Genomic DNA, 21333 nt, shown 5'->3' with positions numbered 1-21333 from the left:
CAACTCTTGTTTTTATTTCCTTACTCCCCATATCGTTAATTAATTAGTTTATCTGTAAATAGTCTATTCTATGAAATTTGATGTTGTTTACTGATGTATACAACATAATCGTGTTTTTAACATGAACTTACATATTCTTAGATACTATAGGATCTCTTTCTACACTGCAATATTCTAAAACTGTCTAGTCTGTAAATCGGGTATAAATAAAACAATTTTTTCAAATCAATTTTTACACGTTTAAGAATTCAATACAAACCCACCTAAACAATACTATTTTATATAAAGTGCATAACACTGCGTAGCAATTTCTTAAACATTGTTTGCAAATAGTTGTGTATGTGAACTTAACTTACATATTCCATCTCGTATATCTACGAGTTAATATGCAAACTTAAATTTTAGCAAAAAAAAAATATGCAAACTTAATTAGTTACGTATATCAATATAATAACACTTTTATTATTAATAATAAATTATCTATAGTATATGTTGGTCAACTTTTCGTTCAGAAAATGAATTAATTGAAAAAAGAGTTGTGACCTAAATTGGATGAACTAGCCAACGAAAGGTGATCACTGTCTAGAAACAAAGTAACCATACAGTCATGAGGTTTTTTTTTAAAAAAAACATACTGTGAGGATAGTGCAGAGAAGACACGAAGAAATAATATTTAGTGAAACGTGTTTACTTATGAAATAGAAAATATTTATACATTATACCAAAAAAACAATTACAAAAACTAAAAAAATTGTGATGCTCAATTGGAAACAATATAAAAAATAATTCCTGCGGTGTTTTTTTTTTAATTTGATCTTCAAATCATAGACATGTAAACCAAAACCCTAAAACCCTAGTTATACACATCAGTAGACAAATAAATCATTTATCTTCACTCTTCCACAGGCTTTTTTCGCGAAAAATACATACGATATCCATATAATAAAAAAGAAAGAAAAAAAGCTTTTACAAATCTTTATATATGTTATATCAATTTATTCTACCTATATAGAAAACGTTACGCACCATGCTATAGACGTATCAAACATGCAAATCCCTATATAAGTCATCGTCCAAATTCGTACACAAGAACCCACTGATGAACCTGTTCTCTTCTTCTCTATCACTTAATAACGACGACGAAGCCATCTCTGTTCCATTGTTATTAATGCTCACTTCGTTATTGCAGTGACCAGTGTTTTTGCTGTCGTCTTCTTTATGACCACCAAAATCTAAAACTCCATCTTCTTGGCTCATAAGTTGAGAAGCAACAAATTTATCGAGTGCTCTCCAATCCGTCGTCACCACTGATGTTCTCTTCCTCTTAACTTTATTTTGACTATTTATCAGCTCGTCCTCTTCTATTAGTGGTCTTTTGTGCTTATTATGAATCTTCTCCGATGATGTTATTGACGTTGAGCTCATTGGCCTCTTCATATTAGGGAGTGAAGGGCTTTCTAGCTGGGGAAGTTGAATGAATTGATCGCAGTGGATGAAGTTCAAACCAATATCCGACCCTTCTAGTTCTTGCTTGAACAAAACATCTTGTGCAAAAATGTTTTGCTTCTGCTTAGATACGTAATCGAGAGGCTCCATAGCCGAGCCAACTCCGCTCGGTAATTCATCGTAAAAGTAACTTGATCTCCAAGTTTCCGTGTTCTTGGCTTGCCCGGTCGTTGGTTTTTTCTTGAAAGCTCTACAGACCACCCATCCTTCTTCCTACAATGCGCACACAATCATAATTAATAAGGAATGGTTATCATACATTGGTGTGAATACGCCTAACCTTTAGGACATATCAACCAAAAAGAAGAAATAATTATGCTTTTACATGTAGAGAAACACAATGAAAAGCATGCCTTAAAAGTTTGATAGCTCAAGAAAGAAAGCTACCAATAGCATAGGTACATACTCATTTGCTAGCTATTTTAAATTGACTATTAAACTCATTCGAGTTTGAGAGAGTGCAGATATATATATCACATACATCCTAGTATTTAAATTTTCTGGAGTTGTTAATAATGGTACTTACAAAATATGATAATCTTAATGCTAGGTCAGGGATTTGAAGGTACACGTATAACTCGTTTTATGTCATGTCTTTAGTTAGAAGAATTAAGTCTTCGTAAGACTTGAAACGCTTAAATATAAATATATATGGTTCGACCTAAAGAGAAATATATAGGAATGGACTTTAGTCTACATATATGGAACTGAAGTTTTAGTGCAGTCTTTTTACTTTTTGTTTTGTGATTAAAGGTGTAACATGTTACAATAAGTCTTAAAAAGGCTCGACTTTTACTAAAAGGTTAAACTGTGTCTCCTAAAGGAGCTTATGAGACCCCAAAAAGTCTATAGACCACATGATAAACCAAATAAGTTCATGTAATTTCCGGTATTTTTTGTTGGAAAATAACTAAATTGAATATGTAAGCTAATACAATTATCCATCCTACCTATTTCGAAAAAATCATAAGTAAAATATACAATACCTGAGGAGGGGCATTCTCATCGGACTCTAGCCGGTATTCATGCATGATCCAATCAGTTTTTTGGCCATTAGGGGCTCTTCCTTTGTAGAATACAAGTGTTTTCCTCATACCAATTAGTTTTGACTTGTCATAAACAGCCTTGTCTCGACCTGTGGCCTTCCAGAAACCAGCGATGGTCGCTCTGTTCGTCCTTGTCCCCGTTGGATATTTCTTATCTTTGTGGCTGAAGAAATACCATTCATTTCGTTCCTCATATCCGATTCGGCATTTCTCTATATCATATATAAAACAATATTCATTAGATTTATGCATTCATATTGTCATATTAACAAAATAATGCCTAAACTAAGTATGTATAGTGTGGAACCTTGTAAATCCCACGGTTCGATTCTGTAGAGATCAATATCTCTAATGACATCAAGATCGATCTTTTGTGAAGCCACTTTCTTCCTCAAATAGTAACCAACGAGCTCTTCATCTGTTGGATGGAATCTGAATCCCGGAGGAACACTACATGACTGATCAACTGATTCCATTATATCTGCACAATACCCAATTTCATCACCAAAATGATCATTAGTAAAACATCATATATGCAAGTAAATGTGTTATATATACATGTAAATGTGTATGCATGCTAGTATCACATCACAAAGAGTTGGGGTTTATATATGATTAAAGAGAATTAGAAAAAGGCAAGGATGCAAGAATGAAAAGTAATAGGTTATTCAAAAAAAAAAAATAGTCTTTTGAAAAAGTAATAATTATCTCATTTAATGGTTAGTTTCAACTTCATTACCAGTTTCCATAGATAAAAAAGTGATATGCATGATTATTTTTCTCTATCTTAAAAGTGATCAGAAGATGGTACAATAACATGAAAGTTAGGTTTAAAAGTCGAACGGACAAACGTAGAGCTTTGTACTAATGATGTTTTCCTGTTGAAACGTGGCTTGTGAATAAATGGTGGAAATGATCATGCATATATCGAGAAACGGAATTTTCTTTGTGTTTAAACAGTATTTTATGTCATAATATACTGATCTAAAATTAAGCTAAAACAAGCCGACCGAAGCAACTACGTATATATATTGATGTTATGCATACAGTATATTCAGGCCTATGGAATACAAACATACAAACAAAAACAGTCTTTTCCAAATCTATAACAAAACAAAAACGAAAAATATCATCAAGCCTGAGCAAAAACTATTGGAAAGGTTTCAAAGTCTGTTTGTTTATCTTCATTTCAGAAATCTTAAAGCACACACGACTGTGCTATACTACTACTAAAGCACAATATAAATATGCATATAAATATGTACAAGTCATATTCATATACAAAGTATTAAAAGTGTTTTCCAAAAATAAAAGAGAAAATACTAAACTAAGACAAACTAACAAGACTTAATTAAGAGCTGAGAAGTGAATATACCTGAAGTTTTTTATATAATGGACATACATAAACGTTTAATAACCAAGATCGACAGATTATGCATGCAGATCGGTCAACCCGAAAAGCTGAAGAACTAAAGAAAATATGCCAAAAGGGGTACAAAGAGATCAATGTTTTAGTGAACAAAACAGCATAAACACGCATTTATGTGTAAGTTTAGACGACAGGAATGAACTATTTTGATATTGAAATTCGTTGTAAATAGGTTTTACCTTCTTTGATATGTTGAATATATACACATATATACAGATATATGTGTTTATCGAATGTTGTTTACTCGTTTGTAAGAAAAAGAAAACGAGGAAGAAGAAGAAGATCAGAGAGATGTGGATGTGACGAAGAAGACGATGGTCGAGAGAGAGGTTTGGTTATGAGTTTCGGGGAATACGAAGAGAGAGTGAGGAATGAGAGATTGATGGCTTGGTGAAATATAAAAGGTGTAGAGAGTGTGGACCGCTCAATTGCGCGTGGCCTCCTCCATGTCCCCATTTGCATACGTCACCCTCCTCCCTCTTCTTTTCACATTTTTCTGGGTACGAGAGCGTCTCTAACGTATACCTCTATATTTTTCTCTAAAATAGAAATCTTTATTATAGAACTGAAAATGCTCCAATGTATGTTTCTATAATAGAGTTCCTCTATTTTAAAAAAAAATATAGAGAAAATTTATTTTTTGCCTCTATATTTAGAGGTAGAAATATCATATCTCTATATTTTCCCTTATAAATAGAGGAACTCTATTATAGAGGCATACATTGGAATATTTTCATCTCTATAATAGAGTTTCTCTATTTTATAAGAAAATATAGAGATATAAATAAGTGTTGGTTGGAGAGTTTCTCTATTTTATAAGAAAATATATAGATATAAATAAGTGTTGGTTGGAGATGGTTTTAGTATTTTTTTTTAACTTTTATAGCTTTAATTCTACAGGCGTATGTATTAGAATAAAACAGACCTAAAGATATCAAAATTACTAGTTCTGAGGTTTTGATTGATGCATTATTAAATACTGAGTTGCATACATATTTTCAAGAAAACTAAACAAATTAAAACAAAAATCTCATTTGCAAGATTTTTTTTCATATTAAGAAAATTTCCAGTTGTTCAATCAAATGATGGTACATTGGTACCGTGTTCAACATTTATATTGGTTGAAATCAGAATTTAGTTTACTCTCTAACTTTGAATCGGTGTATATATCGATAGTTGTATCACTTGTAATTATAAACATAAATATTTTGACTACTTCTTTTTTCTTTTCAAACATGCGACTGCGAACTGTTCTATAAATTGTCATATTTCAACCAAAAAAATATACTACTTATATTAATTATCCGTCAGACCAATGAGATCACGCGTATTAATGTTGCAAACATTCTGACATTCTGGAACATGCCACGCTGGCACAACAGAGAATGTCCTTTTGCAACGTGGGCGAGATTAAACGAACCGCCCGCTTCACATGCTTATGTGAACTCCTCTATTTGCCAAAGTACCCTCGTCACTTCATCTTCTTAAAGACTTCCCCAGTGGTGGCCTTCTTATCTCCAATGATTTATCGACAAGAACCAACGAGAAGAGAGTGAGATCGAGCAGAAGCCATCACGTGGCGCATGTTGGTTGGCTGTTGAGCTATTGTCTTTACGTAGAAGATAAATAAAGCTGGTATCAATATATATACATACACATCTAACGAAACAAAAAATAAAGCTATGATCTTGTTTTGGTACCAAAATGATTTGATATATTGAGAGCGTAGTTCTAACATATGAAAAAATTGTATTTAAATATAATTATTCACTTGTTCTTCAGCTTTGTTACAGTTGAGGAACTTTTTGACAAACCAGCAAACACAAAATATGTTTTGAAAGACTTGCTATGATTTTTTTTTTTTCAAAAACTTTGCTGTGATTCCAGTGGAAACATTCAATATATACAAGATAGTGAGCGACAGTATGCACACTGCATATATGAGTGTAACTTTTATATTGCAAACTTAAACGGAGTTGATATACACATATTTTAACGACTTATTATATATGTATATATTTTTAGATTTAGCATTGGGTATCTAGATTTTGCTAAAACGTCGGTTAACTTTGATAAAATGTTCGAGTAACTGAGAGAGTAAACAAGTCTTTCCGAAATTTAGCTCGCACTATTTATACCTAATTTTTATAAAGTGGTAATTTTTTTTTTGTGAAATTGCATCATGTATACATAATTTTTTTCCTAATTAAATTAATATCCTAAATCCCACGTCGTAGTGCTTTTTTTTATAGACACAAAATTTATCTCATCATAGATAGTTTGCTAATTTCATCATTCTTTTTGGATCTTAAGCCAATTCACTCAATTTTTTTTTAACTATATCAAGTTAGGGAAGGCGTTGTAAACTACATGCCACCAAAAAATATACAGAAAAATTGATAACAAAGTGAAACAATATGGTCTTGCATGCTTTGGACCTATGCCAATGCCATTATTTATAATTTCGTTAAACGTGTTTGGACATAACTTGTTACGCTTCAAAATTGTACCTACCGGCTTATTGCCGTTCTTTTGATACTGACTCTTGATTACTTCTCCATCATATTAATTAACAAAATATATTATTTTCTTAATATCTTGTTTTATTGATATTAGGAAGTTGATAAATGATCAGTAAACAGGAATTCATGAATAAACAAAGGAATATATTTAATTTCTAAATTAATTAATACATTCTTTTCTGTTAACTAGGTTTCAGACATTCTTTGAAAATGAAAATTAAATATCACAAAATTGTTCGAAAAACATAGATAAATACCATGAACATCACAGAAATCCTTACAGAAATAACGTTGAAAACTTTGCTAACAGCTCTTGTTATTTAGAGCGATGGTAATTACTCAATCACTCGTACATGTCGTTCATTTTATAAAATATATTATATATTTCTAGAAGAAAGAAGTAGTGGTATAATAGTTTTTTGTATTTAGTATGTAAACTAAAGAGTTAAAGCAATATTTTATATCAAACGAAAAATAAATATATATTTTTTTGTTTTAAAAAAGTTATAGGCTTAAAATACGTGTCCCAACACCAAATGGTTATATAAGAGTTGATTATGATTGAAAGTTACAGAGATGACAAAAAAAAAAAAGATTGAAAGTTACAGACTGTAGGAGGATAATTATGATTTGATTTACCACACTTTGATTGGTTTGCCAGAATTGATCAGTGCTTTAAGTTCTTTATGACCTTTGTTCTTTTTCTTAACGAACTCTAACGTTGACAAACATGTCCTTCAGTCGAATTCCATGCACGTGTCAAATTCATATTTGGATTGAAGAATTGTTTTGCTTGTTTCCTCCGCACATTTTTCTTTCTTTTTAAGGCTGACGCATGCTTTTAGAAAAATAAATAAATAATTCTTAAATCGAAACGCATGCTAACCGCTTTTAAAGGGAGTCGTGGAATTATCCTGTTATTCTGTTGCGCTGTTATATTAGGAAGAGTAAATGTCTTTATTTGATAAAAAAAATCGTTTATATAATAATTTATGTACTTTTTGTTTTTAACAAAAATTCTACCTATGTATCAAATGTTGCCTAACTAAATTAAATATTAGATTTGGTATGAAACACATAATTAATTTTTAATAACTCTCAAAATAAACTACGAGAAGAATATGCATTTAAATATTACTCTGAAGATGAAAATTAGACGAATTTTTAAACCTTTTGATATTTTTCTTAGAGGTGAGATTAAGGTGATACTTTCTTTTTGTCATGTTAATGTCGGCGGCTAGTCGGATACGGTAAAAAAAATCCAGTAGTACTTTGAAAATGTAAGAAAAAAAATGTCCACGTAGGACGGTGGTGGGTCGGCCGACGGTCACTAATCAAGCGGCGGAACTAATCATTCTTTAGTGGGTCCCATCGACATTTCTCTGAGTTTTTTTGGCCGGTGAATAAACTACTTACGACAGCTTAAAAATCTTTCCCCTCTCTTGTTAGAAACATACACACATATACTGATATACATAGAGAGATACTACTGGATTTATTGAAAAACAACATTCTAGAACATAGAGATATACTACTGGATTAATACTAAAATGTTCATAAGTTTGTATTCTTTTTTTTTGTTTTTGTAACACCATTTCATAAGTTTGTATAGAATATATATAGTGGAACTCATTTGACCCCGTTTCTTCCGAACCATCTACTCATTTGTAATCCTACTCATTCGACCCCGATTGCTTCGGATCCAAAGTGATTCCAGGTTCAAGGCCACAAAACACAGAATGGACGAATAGGATTTGCAGTAGTAGCTAGTTTGAACTGTTTAAATGTTGACCGAGAAACCGGTTGATCCAGACATTCTTATGATCAGAATCAAGTTTTCTTCGCCAAGTAAATGTGTTAAGAACTAAACATTATACTAGAAATTTTATTTCTAAAAGAGAGAGAGAGAGAGAGAGAGGAGAGGTCGGCGTGACCGGCAAAAGAGAAGGTTCTAGTGGGACACACTTAAGATCATCTACACCCTTGTGAGTTGGAAGTTGTAACAATAAAATTTAGTCCAGATGCTTTTAAAGATCATTTGAGAATAAATCATTGTGCGTGTTTATGCATTTTATTGGATCATATATATCCATTTTGTAGAGTCATCAACTTTAATTCAATACATATAACATATTTATGGATTTAGAACTTGAATATGTGTACCTTTGTTGTTTTTTTATTTGGTATGTCGAAAATTTTTACCTTTGGATAGTTATCACTTTTTTGGATAGTTATCACTGAAAACAGGATAACTAACTACATATTATAAGCTTAATCAAACAAGTCATTATTGTAAACTGCCGTCCCAGAGATCAGTCACTTGCACTTAGCATGAGATAGTTATAATGATAAAGAAAAATTATCTAGTGCTGAATTTGAGATGAAAAATAATCAGTTTAAATTGTGAACTCGTGAGTGCCGAAAAGTAAGTTTAAGTTTATATTAATGTGTCGTTAAAAAAGAGTTTATACTAATGTTCAGAAAATGAACTTTGTATATCTTAGTTGATAGTTTAAGATCGACATGATCACAGTCACTATCGAACTAATTAATAGGAACTAGTAAAACATAACCAAATTTTAACTTATCTAGGAAATATAAAACAATTTTGAACTTATCGCTACATAAATTTGATAATCACCAGTCATTTATTTAATATCTAACAAAAGCTACTTGATTATATGGATATTAATTAGTATAAATATGCACTCATTAGCAGGTTTTTGAGTGCTATTATGAAAAATGAAAACGTAAAGAAAAAAATTGAAAACAAGATTTGTGTTTAGAAATTTAAATGGGATATATAGAAGTGATTTTCTATCTGTATATCTAAGTACAGTTAGGTTTTCAATACTCTATTTATTATGTGATAAATGTATTTGGTTTTTGGAGAAATATTAGAAATCGGGATCTTCTTCTTTTTTGTCGTCTGCTAAGAAATCATTTTAAAATGTCGTCTGCTAAGAAATCATTTTCAATGAAATACCAGCCTGAGCCTATAATAGACATACTACAGAGATCGCCAAGCGGTAACAATTTATTCACGTATATGTGATCAAAGAACTATTGATTTTGTATAAGTCACATGTGATTTTTGAACTTGTAAATAGCTCTTTCTAATCACACAACAATCTTGAGACTCACTCATTACTTTTTGCGTCCTCCCACTAACATAATGCGTTATACACAAAACGGGGACGCATAATATATATCTATGTATAGTACTTTCATTATGTTATTCTAGAAGTGTAATCCACAAGCTTCGTTGCTACATTTCGCATTTTATGTTTTTACAACTTGTTGAAATTCCTTAACAAATTCAAATATATGATTTTTATCCCACTTGCAAGCACGAAAGAGTTTGCCTTATTGGTTTAGTTAATGAGGAAATGTATTAATTACGGTTCGGCTTATTGTTTTAATTTATAAACGCATGATTTTCTCCTTAAATTAAATCGGACCTTAACAACAACAAACTTTCCGATAAGACTAGTATGTTTCTTTTGCTATTGTATAGATTTTTTCAAAAAAAAAGTATACAACTGATGATCAGCTACGACTGACACTAGCTAGTTACATGATATGCTTATACGACTGTAAATACCCAATAATAGACTACATTTTGAAATCGTGAAGAAAAAGAGACGATGATTGATCATTATATATGATAAGAATGTGCTACAATCGTATGAATGTTAGTAATAATAATGGATGAGAATATAGTAAAAGCTACAATGTCATTGATGGATTTGACAACAGCAAACACTTCAATGTTCTTTGCAAGCCATTTGAACCAGATAACTTTTGACATTAGGATGATTAAATAAAGGACGACTAATATAATCAAATGTACACTGATTCCAAATGATGTGAGGTTAAAACTTAAAAGTACATGTTATTATTGGTATTGTTTAGCTATTCACCATTTCCTAACTTTATGAAAAAATAAGAAGAATAAAGTCATTTCATTTCTTATTTCTGCTATTATTCTTTTCATTGGAGTAAAACGTCTCTTGTGAATAGAATACAAATAATCGGTGTAATGTTTTCTGAAACTTTGTGGCGTAGAAGTCAGTGTTTAAGAATCAAGACCATATATATATAATTGGTCATAAATCAGCAAGAGCTAGATAGTTAGAGTCGACCCCAAGAAAATAAACGATCTTCTAACATGTTTCTAGGATCTGAAAGACTAGACGACCAACACACCCCTTAATTAGAATGTATATATTTTTACAAAAACAAACACACGAAAAAAAAAATTCTTAAAACGAACACACGAAAAAAAAATTCTTTCATAATAAAAAATTTATTGAAAGAGTTTACAAAACGTTAAAAAAGGATAAATTCAGACTTTACCCCTTTCTCAACCGATAGGTCCAGTCACCTTCGAAAATCAATCTCTAATGGTTAGCGACCTGCTCTGCCCGTTAACAAACAAATGGGAACTGGACAAGATCAGAGTTCTTTTACCTCAGTATGAGGATACTATTTTGCAAATAAAAACTAGCTCAACACCAGTGGATGATACTCTGTTATGGTTACCGGAAAAATCAGGCATCTACTCTACAAAGACAGGCTATGGGATGGGAATACTGAGAAAAAACCCCTACATTTAGGGAATCAGCCAGTCAACGGGTTATCACATTTGGAATGTGAAAACGGTGCCGAAACTCAAAGACTTCCTATGGCGGATGATGAGGAAAGCCATCCCAGTTAGCTCCAACCTTGAGAAGAGAGGAGTTCCAAGCTTCAACTGTAAAACCTGTGGAGTACATGAAGATGACCTTCACGTTTTTCTTACGTGCCCAATAGCAGAGGAAGTGTGGCGACTCATTCCGACACAACATACACCTTCAAGCCTACTTCCTTCAGTCTCGGAATTGATAAAACAAGGCAGTAACTTTCTCCCATTGCCTCCGACAGGATTAACTTCTCCGTTGTGGCCTTGGGTTATGTGGAACTTGTGGAAAGCTCGAAATAAACTTGTCTTTGAGAACAGGGTCTTCACAGCTCAAGAAATTGCACTTAAGAGCATTAAAGACGCCAAGGAGTGGAGTGTAGCGCAAAATAGTACAAGAGTGTCATCATCTAACAACCCATGCTCAATTAGCCCACATCAACGCTCCCCTTGTCCTCCACCGCCTGTGCAGACCGGAGTCCTAATATGCAAAGTGGATGCGGCTTGGGACAGTAGCTCAGGGAAGTGCGGTATTGGAGTAATCTTCAGCGGTGATGTAGCTTTTAGTCTCCCCACCATATCTGATTCCCATAGTCACGTATCATCAGCTCTCATGGCCGAAGTCATTGCTGTTCACCAAGCGGTTGCTCTTGCGTTTTATTCAAACGTCCGATCCTTGGCGGTTCTATCCGATTCCTTATCTCTGATCAATCTGTTGAAGACGAGAGGGTGTCAACCTGAACTGTTCGGTATCATGTTGGATATCTATCACTTTATGTCCTATTTTGATGTCATTTCCTTTGCTTTCATTTCTCGAAACTTTAATTCAGAGGCTGATTCTGTGGCAAAATCAACTCTCGCTCAGTTTGTAAGAAACCCCCTTCATGGTAGGTAGAACCCTTCTAGCTAATGCAATGCTTGTTTGATAAAAAAAAAAAAATCAGACTTTACCATTTGACATTTGAGAGAGGCTTCTTGAGGATGGGTGATTGGTTCATTAACTTTGTTAGTATTACACCCAAAAAAAATGTTGTTAGTATCTTAAAATAGATTTTTATAATTGATGCAAAATATAATAAAAGGTATTATTACAAAAATAGTTATCATGTCGTTCTGCAAATAATTAAGTTCTTAATTAGTGGAAAAATACACCAATCGTTAATAGATTGGTGCAATGAACTTGAAATTTACTACTGATCATGAAGCAAGGAAATGTGTATAATTACTGGTAACTGCGGATGTCGCACGTACGTGATAATTATTTTCTTAATAAAAATACAGTAGGTTTCAAACTATAGTTTGGATATATATATATATATATACCTTGGTGAAGGAAAAAAATCATTGGCTGGAAAAGAAACGTGTGTGCGAATACTGTTTTAAACTTCTTTACATTTTCCAAGTGAAATGCAAATTGTTATATTCTGTAACTGGTAATACTCCATTAGACTATGAGTTCATAGAATCTTCTACAGAGCCTCATTAGTTATACACTTGAAACTTGTTATATTCTGTAACTGGTATTACTCCATTAGACTATGAGTTCATAGAATCTTCTACAGAGCCGCTAAATTTTTGAATGAAGGACCTGAGATTCGACCCAGCTTTGGGTCCATTAGTCCTATAAGACCGCAATAGGGCTCGCTCGTCAGTGATTTGGGGTTTCAAATGTTAGAAGAGCCTTTTGCTTTGTAGGAACCATGCAGAGCTAAGCCCATCGAAAATCATAGTGAATTAATGGTGGACTTCTTTGACCCAGATTAAATCATCAAGAGATTCAAAACCAATTTTTATTGTAAAATCAATTTCTTTGGTTTATACTACTGTAAGAAATTTTGAAAAAGAATCATATATATTTTTTTGTCGTCTACCCATCTAAGCTAGATCAAGTGGAGAACAGACGAACCAATCCTCCGAGGAGCATTTCCATATGTCCGGGTCTGATCTATATGGGAAAAAATATAACATCTGGTTCTTGCATCTTTTGCTAATCTGTCTACCGGCCATTCCGACTTCGAAGAATATGAGACAGTCGCACATCCTCGAAGTCTTCAGGTAACCTATGAAACACCTCGATCTCTGTCGCAAAAGCTGGCCAGTCCATCGGGTTTGTAATCATATCCACTAAGTCCGAGCAGTCCGTCTCAAACCATACCAAAGTGATCCGAAAAAGAATCATATATGACAGTATGTTTCAAGTATTGTCACTTGTCAGGTAATTACTTCAAACGATTGGGTGGTATTGTATTGTATATACGAATCCAACTCAAAGAAAGTGTAACTGAATTTTGAAAAATAAGAGCCTTTTGCTCTGTTTCAGATGAAACAAAGGTCCACATGAACTTCGACAGTCGACTTTCCACGTGCAAGACTGACCGTAACAGAGTCAAATAATGCCAGGTGTACGAAACTGTAAGCACGTGATGGCATCAGTGGCTCAACGGTCATATTCAGTATCTGCAAACTATTGGCACGTGACAAAGAACAGGCCCCACTCCCACCAATCTTCCTGCTCTCTTGTCTCCTTCTCATTTCTCAATCTTATCACCCCACAAATCGAGTATCATAGCTTTGTTTAAACCAAAATTTAAAAATCAGCCGCGCATTAATGATTTGTTTTTTCCCTAAACACTATAATTATTGGTTTAATGATGTTTTTATTTTCCATTTTTGTTCGTAATAATCATTAATCACCCAAACCAAACCAAACACTTTGGCGCGAAAACATAACTTCGGCTGAAGAGGGTCCCACATGCTTAAAACCCGGGTGCTGTAATTACGTTGACTAAACACAAAAGTGATATATTCAAAATCTCTACTGGGCCATGTAACCGAAAACAACAAACAAAGACTTCGTAATCTCCAACAAAGACATTAAAGAAGGTCCAAAGACCGACAAATAATGTAATAATAATGCTGAATTTTTAAAATATTAGTTCTTGTTTTTTTCTTACTAAGAATTTAAATCAGGAAAGAAAATAAATAAAAAGCGGTTAGGCCGGTGAGGGTTGATCGGCGGAGGAAGTAACGTCAGGACCAACACGACAACCTTCTAACATGAACACAATATCAGACATTGTTGGTCGGTCAAGAGGATCCGTGGCCGTACAAAGAAGTCCGACTTTGATACCTAACAAGAACTCTTCCCATTCAGACGATTCCGGGTCTAGTTCCAGCAGACCTGGCTCTAGCAGCTCTGTGACTTGACCTCTCTGAAGCTGTTTCTTAACCCATTTCACTATATCCTCGTCTTGTGTGAACATCACCGGTCTCTTCCCGGTTAGGATTTCGAGTAGGACAATGCCGAAGCTGTAGATGTCGGATTCTCTTGTGATCTCTCCGGACAATGTAGCTTCTGGAGAAACGTAGCCTAACGTCCCTATGGTGGCTGATGTGACTGCTGTTCTTGAAGGGGATCGAACCGTGAGACGGTCAAGCCCGAAGTCGGATAAATGGGCTTCGAAGTCGGCGTCGAAGAGTACATTCTGTGGCTTTATATCACCATGAACCTATTTGATGTAACATACATAAGAAAATACTTAAGGTATAGAGATAAATTAAGAAAAATTCCATAAAAATAAGCCAACTAAATTTCTTTTATCACTCAATTTTTTTTACCCGGTTTATTACCTAAACTAATTTTTTGCTTATAAATTAAATTTGTGATCATTTTAATACTCAAACAATGTTCATTTAAATCGAAAATATTCATAAAATGTTAAAAATTACTAAAATTCAAATACAAATCCTAATTATGCTTTAAGTTTTAGGCGTAAAAGTAATTAAATTGTGGATATTTTTTAAAAAATTATTGAAAAGCTTAACAGACGTTAGATGTTGTTACCATGTTGGATTGATGGAGGAAACCGAGTCCTCGAGCGATCCCAAGAGCAATGAGGTGACGCATTGGCCAGTTCAGGACATGACCATCTTGGTGAGAAGCTTCTTGAAGCAGAGTAGATAAATTACCATTAGGCATGTAGTCATACACCAAGAGCCTCAGATCCGGTGGACCGGCGTAGTAGCCTCTAAGGACAGTGATGTTCCTGTGCTTGACTTTCCCGAGAACCTCAGCTTCTTTCTTGAACAAGTTCTCGTTCAAGAGAGAGCCATTAGGTAAGCGGCGGATCGAAAGAACCATACCATCGTTGTAATTAGCTTTGAATAGCAAACCGTATTTGGTTCTGCTGAGAACGTTCTCTTCATCGAACTGTCTCGTCGCTTCTATTGTCTCAGCTAGAGTGATCTTGTTGTTGAACATCACCAGCTTCGGCTCTCCGTTCTCCGTGCTCGACCGGCTCGTGCTGCTGCGTACTCTGCTCCCCGCGCTTGTTCTACCGGGACTCCGTTTCTTCTCCCCCGTTGCAGACTGTTGTTTCAGCTTCTTTCTCCAGCGCAAGAGTGTGTAGATGTAGAAGCAGCAGAAGAGCGTTAAGAGACAAGCGCCTATCGCAGCCGTGACTATCATCAGAATCATTTTCCTCCTCTTCTTCCTCTCCTCCGCCGTGCTGCCTTCGCATTTTCGGTTCAACGGCTTGCCGCATAGCTCCGCGTTGCCTGAGAAGTCTGAGGGGTTGGTGAAAGAAGGTGGAATCTCTCCTTTGAGATTGTTGTTCGAGACATTAAAGTACACCAAGTTAGTTGCAATAAGAGGTGGAATCTCCCCGGTTAAGTTGTTAACAGAGAGATCAAGCCTTGACAAGTTTGATAGCCGAGAGAAAGACTCAGGTATGACTCCCGAGAGATGATTGTGGTCAAGTGACAGCGACTGGAGAGACGAGCTCATTGGTGAGATCTCACCTGACAAGTTGTTCCGACCCAAGTCCATCACTTTCAAACGAGAAAGTCTCGAGAGATCAACCGGAATATTCCCCGTTAACCGGTTTGATCTCAACTCGAGAATCTCAAGAGCAGAGCAGTTTCCAACTTCAGGCGGTATAGACCCGGAGATGTGATTATCCGACAGCGAGAGCGCCACCAGCACCCGAAGAAACCCGAAAGTCTGCGGTATCTCACCGGAGAACGAGTTGGAGCTCAAGTTCACATACCGTAAACTCACCAAGCTGCTAAACCCTTCAGGGACAAGACCGGAGAAGTTATTCTCCTGCAACGCAATCACTTGCAAGTTGGGTAAACCGGAGAGCTCAACCGGAATCTCCCCGGACATGTTCTGTTTGCTTAAATCAAGAGACGTTAGCTTAAACAGATTCCCCACACTAGCCGGTATCTCACCAGAGAACTCATTCCCACTCAAGTTTAAAAAACTGAGGTTACTCAAGTTGCTGATACTAACCGGAACCTCCCCGGTAAACCGGTTTCCGCTCAGATCCAGGTCGGATAAGTTCGTTAACGCCATCAACTCCACCGGAAAGCTCCCGTTCAAATCGTTTTCACCCAAGTCTAACCGGTCAAGCTGCTGGAGGTTGACCATAGACGAAGGAACGTAGCCTGAGAAGCTGTTTCTTCCTAGAGACAAAACCTTTAAAGCCTTCATGTAGCCTAGAAACTCAGGAACTAAACCGGTTAACCGGTTTCCTTCCAAATCTAGCACCCCTAACGAACCGCATTGCTTAATCTCAACCGGGATCTCACCGTTAAGAGAGTTATTAGCCAACTTGAGCTCTTCCAACAACTTCAAGCCACCGATCTCCGCCGGAATCTCGCCGGAAAATACATTTCCAGAAACATCAAGATTCGTTAAGGATACGATGCTCGTCAACCACATCGGAAAACGCCCGGAGATTCGATTCTCACTGAGATCCAAGACTTGTAAACCGGAACTACGACAGTTAACCGTCTCAGGCCTCACGACGTCGGAGAAGGCATTGGATCCCAACCGAACGATCGTTAGCGAAGTGTTGCAGAGGAGAGAGAAGGGGACGGTACCGGAGAGGTTGTTGTTGCTGAGAGCGATGACTTCGAGGTTGGGAAGAGCGCCGAACGCGGCGGGAATCACGCCGCCGATAGCGTTCTCCGACGCGCTCAGGTGAACGATTGAGGAGCAGTTGGATAAAGCAGAAGGTAACGTCCCTTGCAAGAGGTTGAAGTCTAGCCAGAGATACTCAAGACTCTGAAGCTTGCCGAGGCTCGCAGGAATCGCACCCTGTTACAAGATCCCACATCGGTTATAAGAAGGAAAGTTAAGTAATATATAAATGAATCAATCGACTTACATTTAATTGATTATACGAGAGGTTGAGAAGCTGGAGCTGAGTCAAGTTAGCGAGTCCACTCGGTATCTGACCAGTGAAGACGTTTGAGGAGACGTCGAGACACTTGAGACTTAACGGTAATAAAGGGCCTGAGATCTCTCCGGAGAGACGGTTTCCCGCGACGTTGAAGACTTCTAGCTCGGTGAGATTCTTCAACCCCGGGGGGAGTTTTCCGGTGAGGGAGTTGTACTGGAGGAAGACGGAGAGTAGGCGCGTGCAGAAGGCGAGCGAAGGAGGGATGGTTCCGTTGAAGGAGTTTGACCGGAGAGAGAGCTTACGAAGCATGCGGAGGTCGGAGATACGGTCGGAGATTCTTCCGGAGAGCTGGAGACGGGGAAGACGGATCTCAGTGACGCGGCGGTTGGTGCAGAAGACGCCGCGCCAGTCGCAGGGAGCCGAGGGGGTCGAGGGGTCCCATGAGGTTAACGCACCGAGTGGGTCGTGGAGGTTGAGCTTAAACGCAGTGAGTGCGTCGATCTCGGGGTTGGAATGAGAATCATCGGCGCGTGAGAGTAACAGCGCGTGGAAGATAAGGAGAAGGAAGAAAATGGATCTTCTCCTCATCATGGTTGTAATGAACGAAATGAAACACTAGCTTGAAGAAGGTGAGAGAAGAAGTGTCGCCATGAGTGTGGTTTCTTTGAAGAGAGAGTGAAGTTCAAGTCTTTTAAATAAGAAAGTTGCAAACAACAAGAATATATAAAATTTGTTTTTCTTTAAAATCATTTGAAATCCATTTGAAGTCCGCACAATAATCCATGCGTATAAAATAATGTTTTTTTTTTGTCACAGATTCCGGAAACAATTTTTCTAATCATTATTGTCGTCCTTGCAAGCTAAATTAAATACAGAAATAAAAAAATAATAATTATTTTTATTTTCGTCCACTTGCTTTTAAACTTTCGGCGATAGAATTTTTCACGGCGAGAAATGGCGACGACGGCGATAGGCTTTCTGATGCTCTTGTCATACTTCTTGAGCTTGTCCCATGGATTAGTACAACCCCGTAGGATCTCTCATGGTTTGTCCGAAAGCGGAAAGTACTTGACGAGAGATGAGCTCTGGTTCAATCAAACCCTTGACCACTTCTCTCCATATGTAATCAATCTAATCCGTTTAGAGGGATACTTTTTTTAGATTCTGTGTGTTCTATAAATAGTTATGTTTTTTTTTTTTACATTACAGGACCATCGCAGATTCAGACAGAGATACTATGAATATCTAGATCATTTACGAGTTCCTGATGGACCTATATTTCTGATGATCTGCGGCGAAGGCCCTTGCTATGGAATACCAAATGATTATATAAGTGTAAGAGTTTTTTTTTCTCTGTAAAGACTACTCCTTTGATTGATTTAACATCGATAGTTTCTGAAATTTTCTTTAGGTGTTAGCGAAGAAGTTCGACGCAGGTGTTGTTTCACTCGAGCATCGTTACTATGGAAAAAGCTCACCTTTTAACTCATTAGCCACTGAGAATCTCAAGTATCTTTCATCTAAACAAGCCCTTTCCGATTTAGCTGCTTTTCGTGGATATTACCAGGCAAGTTTTCTTGTTGTTTTTGTGCTATATAGAGGGTGTGTCTGTAATTCAATGAGCATGGTGTTTGAGATTTTCCTGTGGATGCAGGAATATTTGAATGTTAAGCTGAATAGAACTGGGAAGGTTGATAATCCTTGGTTCTTCTTCGGAGCGTCTTACTCTGGAGCTTTGAGCGCTTGGTTCCGCCTAAAGTTCCCTCATTTGACTTGTGGAAGCCTCGCTAGCTCTGCAGTTGTTCGTGCTGTCTACGAGTTTCCTGAATTTGACAAACAGGTGAAAAACCTTCCTTACAAGACATGTGTCTTTTCCATATAGAGTATGGAATCAAGATTATTGTGACTCAATGAGCAGATAGGTGAGTCAGCTGGACCGGAATGTAAAGCTGCACTACAAGAGACTAATAAACTCGTGGAACTAGCGCTTAAAGTAAATAATAAGGCTCTGAAAGCTCTCTTCAATTCCACCGAGGTCTAGCTTTCTTCTTTCTCTTGAATCCAAGAAGTAAAAACTCTTGTCTCCGAATCTGATTAAGTCTCTGAAAATCTGCAGCTTGATGTTGATGGTGATTTCTTATACTTCGTAGCGGATGCACAAGTCATGGCGGTAATAATATACATACATGTTCATCTATATGATTCTCATTTTGTTTCTAGTTTTTAAATATTTTATTTTTACAATTTGGTAGTTCCAATACGGAAACCCAGATAAGTTATGTGTTCCTATGGTGGATGCCAAGAAGAGCGGTGGTGATTTAGTGGTAACTTCCCCTTTTATATGATCACAGATCCTTTATTATTGTGGATATGTGTGACACATTATTTTGAATATGTATCAATCCAGGAAGCATATGCTAAATACGTTAGAGAGTATTGCTTCGGAGTTTTTGGGTTAAGCGCTAAAACATATAGCAGGAAGCATCTGCTAGATACTGCGATCACCCCAGAGAGCGCAGATCGTCTGTGGTGGTTCCAAGTTTGCACTGAAGTGGCGTATTTCCAGGTGGCACCTGCAAACGATAGCATCCGGTCTCATCAAGTCAACACAGAGTAAACACACAGCCACAAACTCTTGTGTAACGTTTCAGTTCATCATCCCGTTTACATTTTTCTTGGTGATTTTTTTTTAAAAGGTATCATTTGGATCTATGCAAGACTCTGTTTGGTAAAGGTGTTTATCCTGAAGTCGATGCAACAAACCTGTACTATGGAGGTGATAGAATTGCTGGTATGTAACACTGAGATGAATGCTCTTCTTGTTCCTTTAGGACATTCCGACAGCTTATTTGGGTCGTGGTGTTCTCAATTTTTGCAGCTACGAAAATTGTTTTCACGAATGGGTCACAAGATCCATGGCGTCATGCATCCAAACAGACCTCATCTCCTGACCGTAAGTCTCCATTTACTTTGTTCAACATTGATTCTTGACGTTAAGTAGCATTAACAAGTTAGTGCTCGACGACACAGTGCCTTCTTACATCATCACTTGTCACAACTGTGGCCATGGAAGTGATCTTCGAGGATGCCCTCAGTCTCCATTGATCATCGAAGGTATATATATTACCAGCCTCTCATTCTTTCAGATGCTTAAACTGCAAGTAAAGACGGTACTTAAAACAACTTTTTGTATCGTTTCTTATTTTCAGGTGATTCCAAGAACTGCAGTTCGCCAGATGCTGTGAATAAAGTGAGGCAACATATAATAGAACACATGGACTTGTGGCTCTCTGAGTGCCGTGGAGTGCTTCGAAGTTCCATCTAGAGTCGCACACCTCACACGCATAGTCGACGATCACGTTTCTGTTCAGAAGATAAACAAAACATCATATGAATGTTACAAACTTGTATTCATGTACATTCAATCTCCTATGCACGTTTCAAACTTTTATATATGAAACCTCTGCTTGTGGTTAACTCATCGAAGATAGGTTGAACCGTTCAAGGTCTATCAACCATTAGAGCCAACGTGTGCTTACTTAAGGGCTGTTCGTTTGGTTGCCGCAGGTACCGGCGGCAGCGGCTGCGTCAACTCTTGTTCGTTTCGTTGACGCAGGAAACTGCGTCTGACGCCGTGTCCGAACGCCGCGTCCTGCGACTGATGCCGATAAAATCTGCGGTCGCGATATAGTATGCGGCTGCGGCAGCGTCAGCGTCTGCGAAACAAACAACAACTGTCCTCATTGACGCTGATGCTGACGCCGAAACCTGCGGCAACCAAACGAACAAGACTTTACTATCTTTGCTATTTTAGGTACATCAGATATACATAAACTGAAAGAACACCAATCCGTTGTAGTCTAGCTGGTCAGGATACTCGGCTCTCACCCGAGAGACCCAGGTTCGAGTCCCGGCAACGGAGTGTTTTTTAAATGGCGATTTAATTTTTTCGGAGATGACC

The 21333-nt window shown here is 36.7% G+C and overlaps 3 protein-coding genes and 1 non-coding gene across 4 annotated transcripts; 2 read left to right on the top strand and 2 right to left on the bottom strand.

Moving 5' to 3' along the window:
* Positions 1 to 895: 895 nt before the first annotated feature.
* LOC106328048 (NAC domain-containing protein 76) lies at positions 896 to 4331 on the bottom strand. The gene is given in 6 exon segments (XM_013766407.1): positions 896 to 1064; positions 1066 to 1719; positions 2493 to 2764; positions 2860 to 3033; positions 3928 to 4021; positions 4161 to 4331. Coding segments are annotated over 4 exon segments (1155 nt in total). The 5' UTR covers positions 3029 to 3033; positions 3928 to 4021; positions 4161 to 4331; the 3' UTR covers positions 896 to 1004.
* A 9705-nt stretch (positions 4332 to 14036) lies between these two features.
* LOC106306097 (probable LRR receptor-like serine/threonine-protein kinase At4g36180) lies at positions 14037 to 18082 on the bottom strand. Its single transcript, XM_013742570.1, has 3 exons — positions 17358 to 18082; positions 15029 to 17287; positions 14037 to 14693 (listed from the first exon to the last, which is right to left on the bottom strand). Exons 1-3 carry the CDS (start codon positions 17961 to 17963, stop codon positions 14178 to 14180), a joined length of 3381 nt encoding a protein of 1126 aa, XP_013598024.1. The 5' UTR covers positions 17964 to 18082; the 3' UTR covers positions 14037 to 14177.
* Positions 18083 to 18241: 159 nt separating this feature from the next.
* On the top strand, positions 18242 to 20853 carry LOC106306105 (probable serine protease EDA2). Its single transcript, XM_013742582.1, has 12 exons — positions 18242 to 18494; positions 18582 to 18707; positions 18784 to 18939; positions 19027 to 19212; positions 19291 to 19407; positions 19489 to 19542; positions 19625 to 19696; positions 19780 to 19985; positions 20069 to 20163; positions 20251 to 20325; positions 20403 to 20486; positions 20582 to 20853. The coding sequence occupies exons 1-12, from the start codon at positions 18327 to 18329 to the stop codon at positions 20695 to 20697; spliced, it is 1455 nt and encodes a 484-aa protein (XP_013598036.1). The 5' UTR covers positions 18242 to 18326; the 3' UTR covers positions 20698 to 20853.
* A 368-nt stretch (positions 20854 to 21221) lies between these two features.
* On the top strand, positions 21222 to 21294 carry TRNAE-CUC. Its single transcript has one exon. It is a non-coding gene; the product is annotated as a tRNA-Glu (tRNA).
* Positions 21295 to 21333: the final 39 nt, after the last annotated feature.

Source organism: Brassica oleracea, chromosome C1, assembly GCF_000695525.1.
Source record: "Brassica oleracea var. oleracea cultivar TO1000 chromosome C1, BOL, whole genome shotgun sequence".
Classification (NCBI taxonomy): Eukaryota; Viridiplantae; Streptophyta; class Magnoliopsida; order Brassicales; family Brassicaceae; genus Brassica; species Brassica oleracea.
The sequence above is the reverse complement of the archived record's forward strand: the minus strand, read 5'-3'. Positions and strand labels throughout refer to the sequence as shown.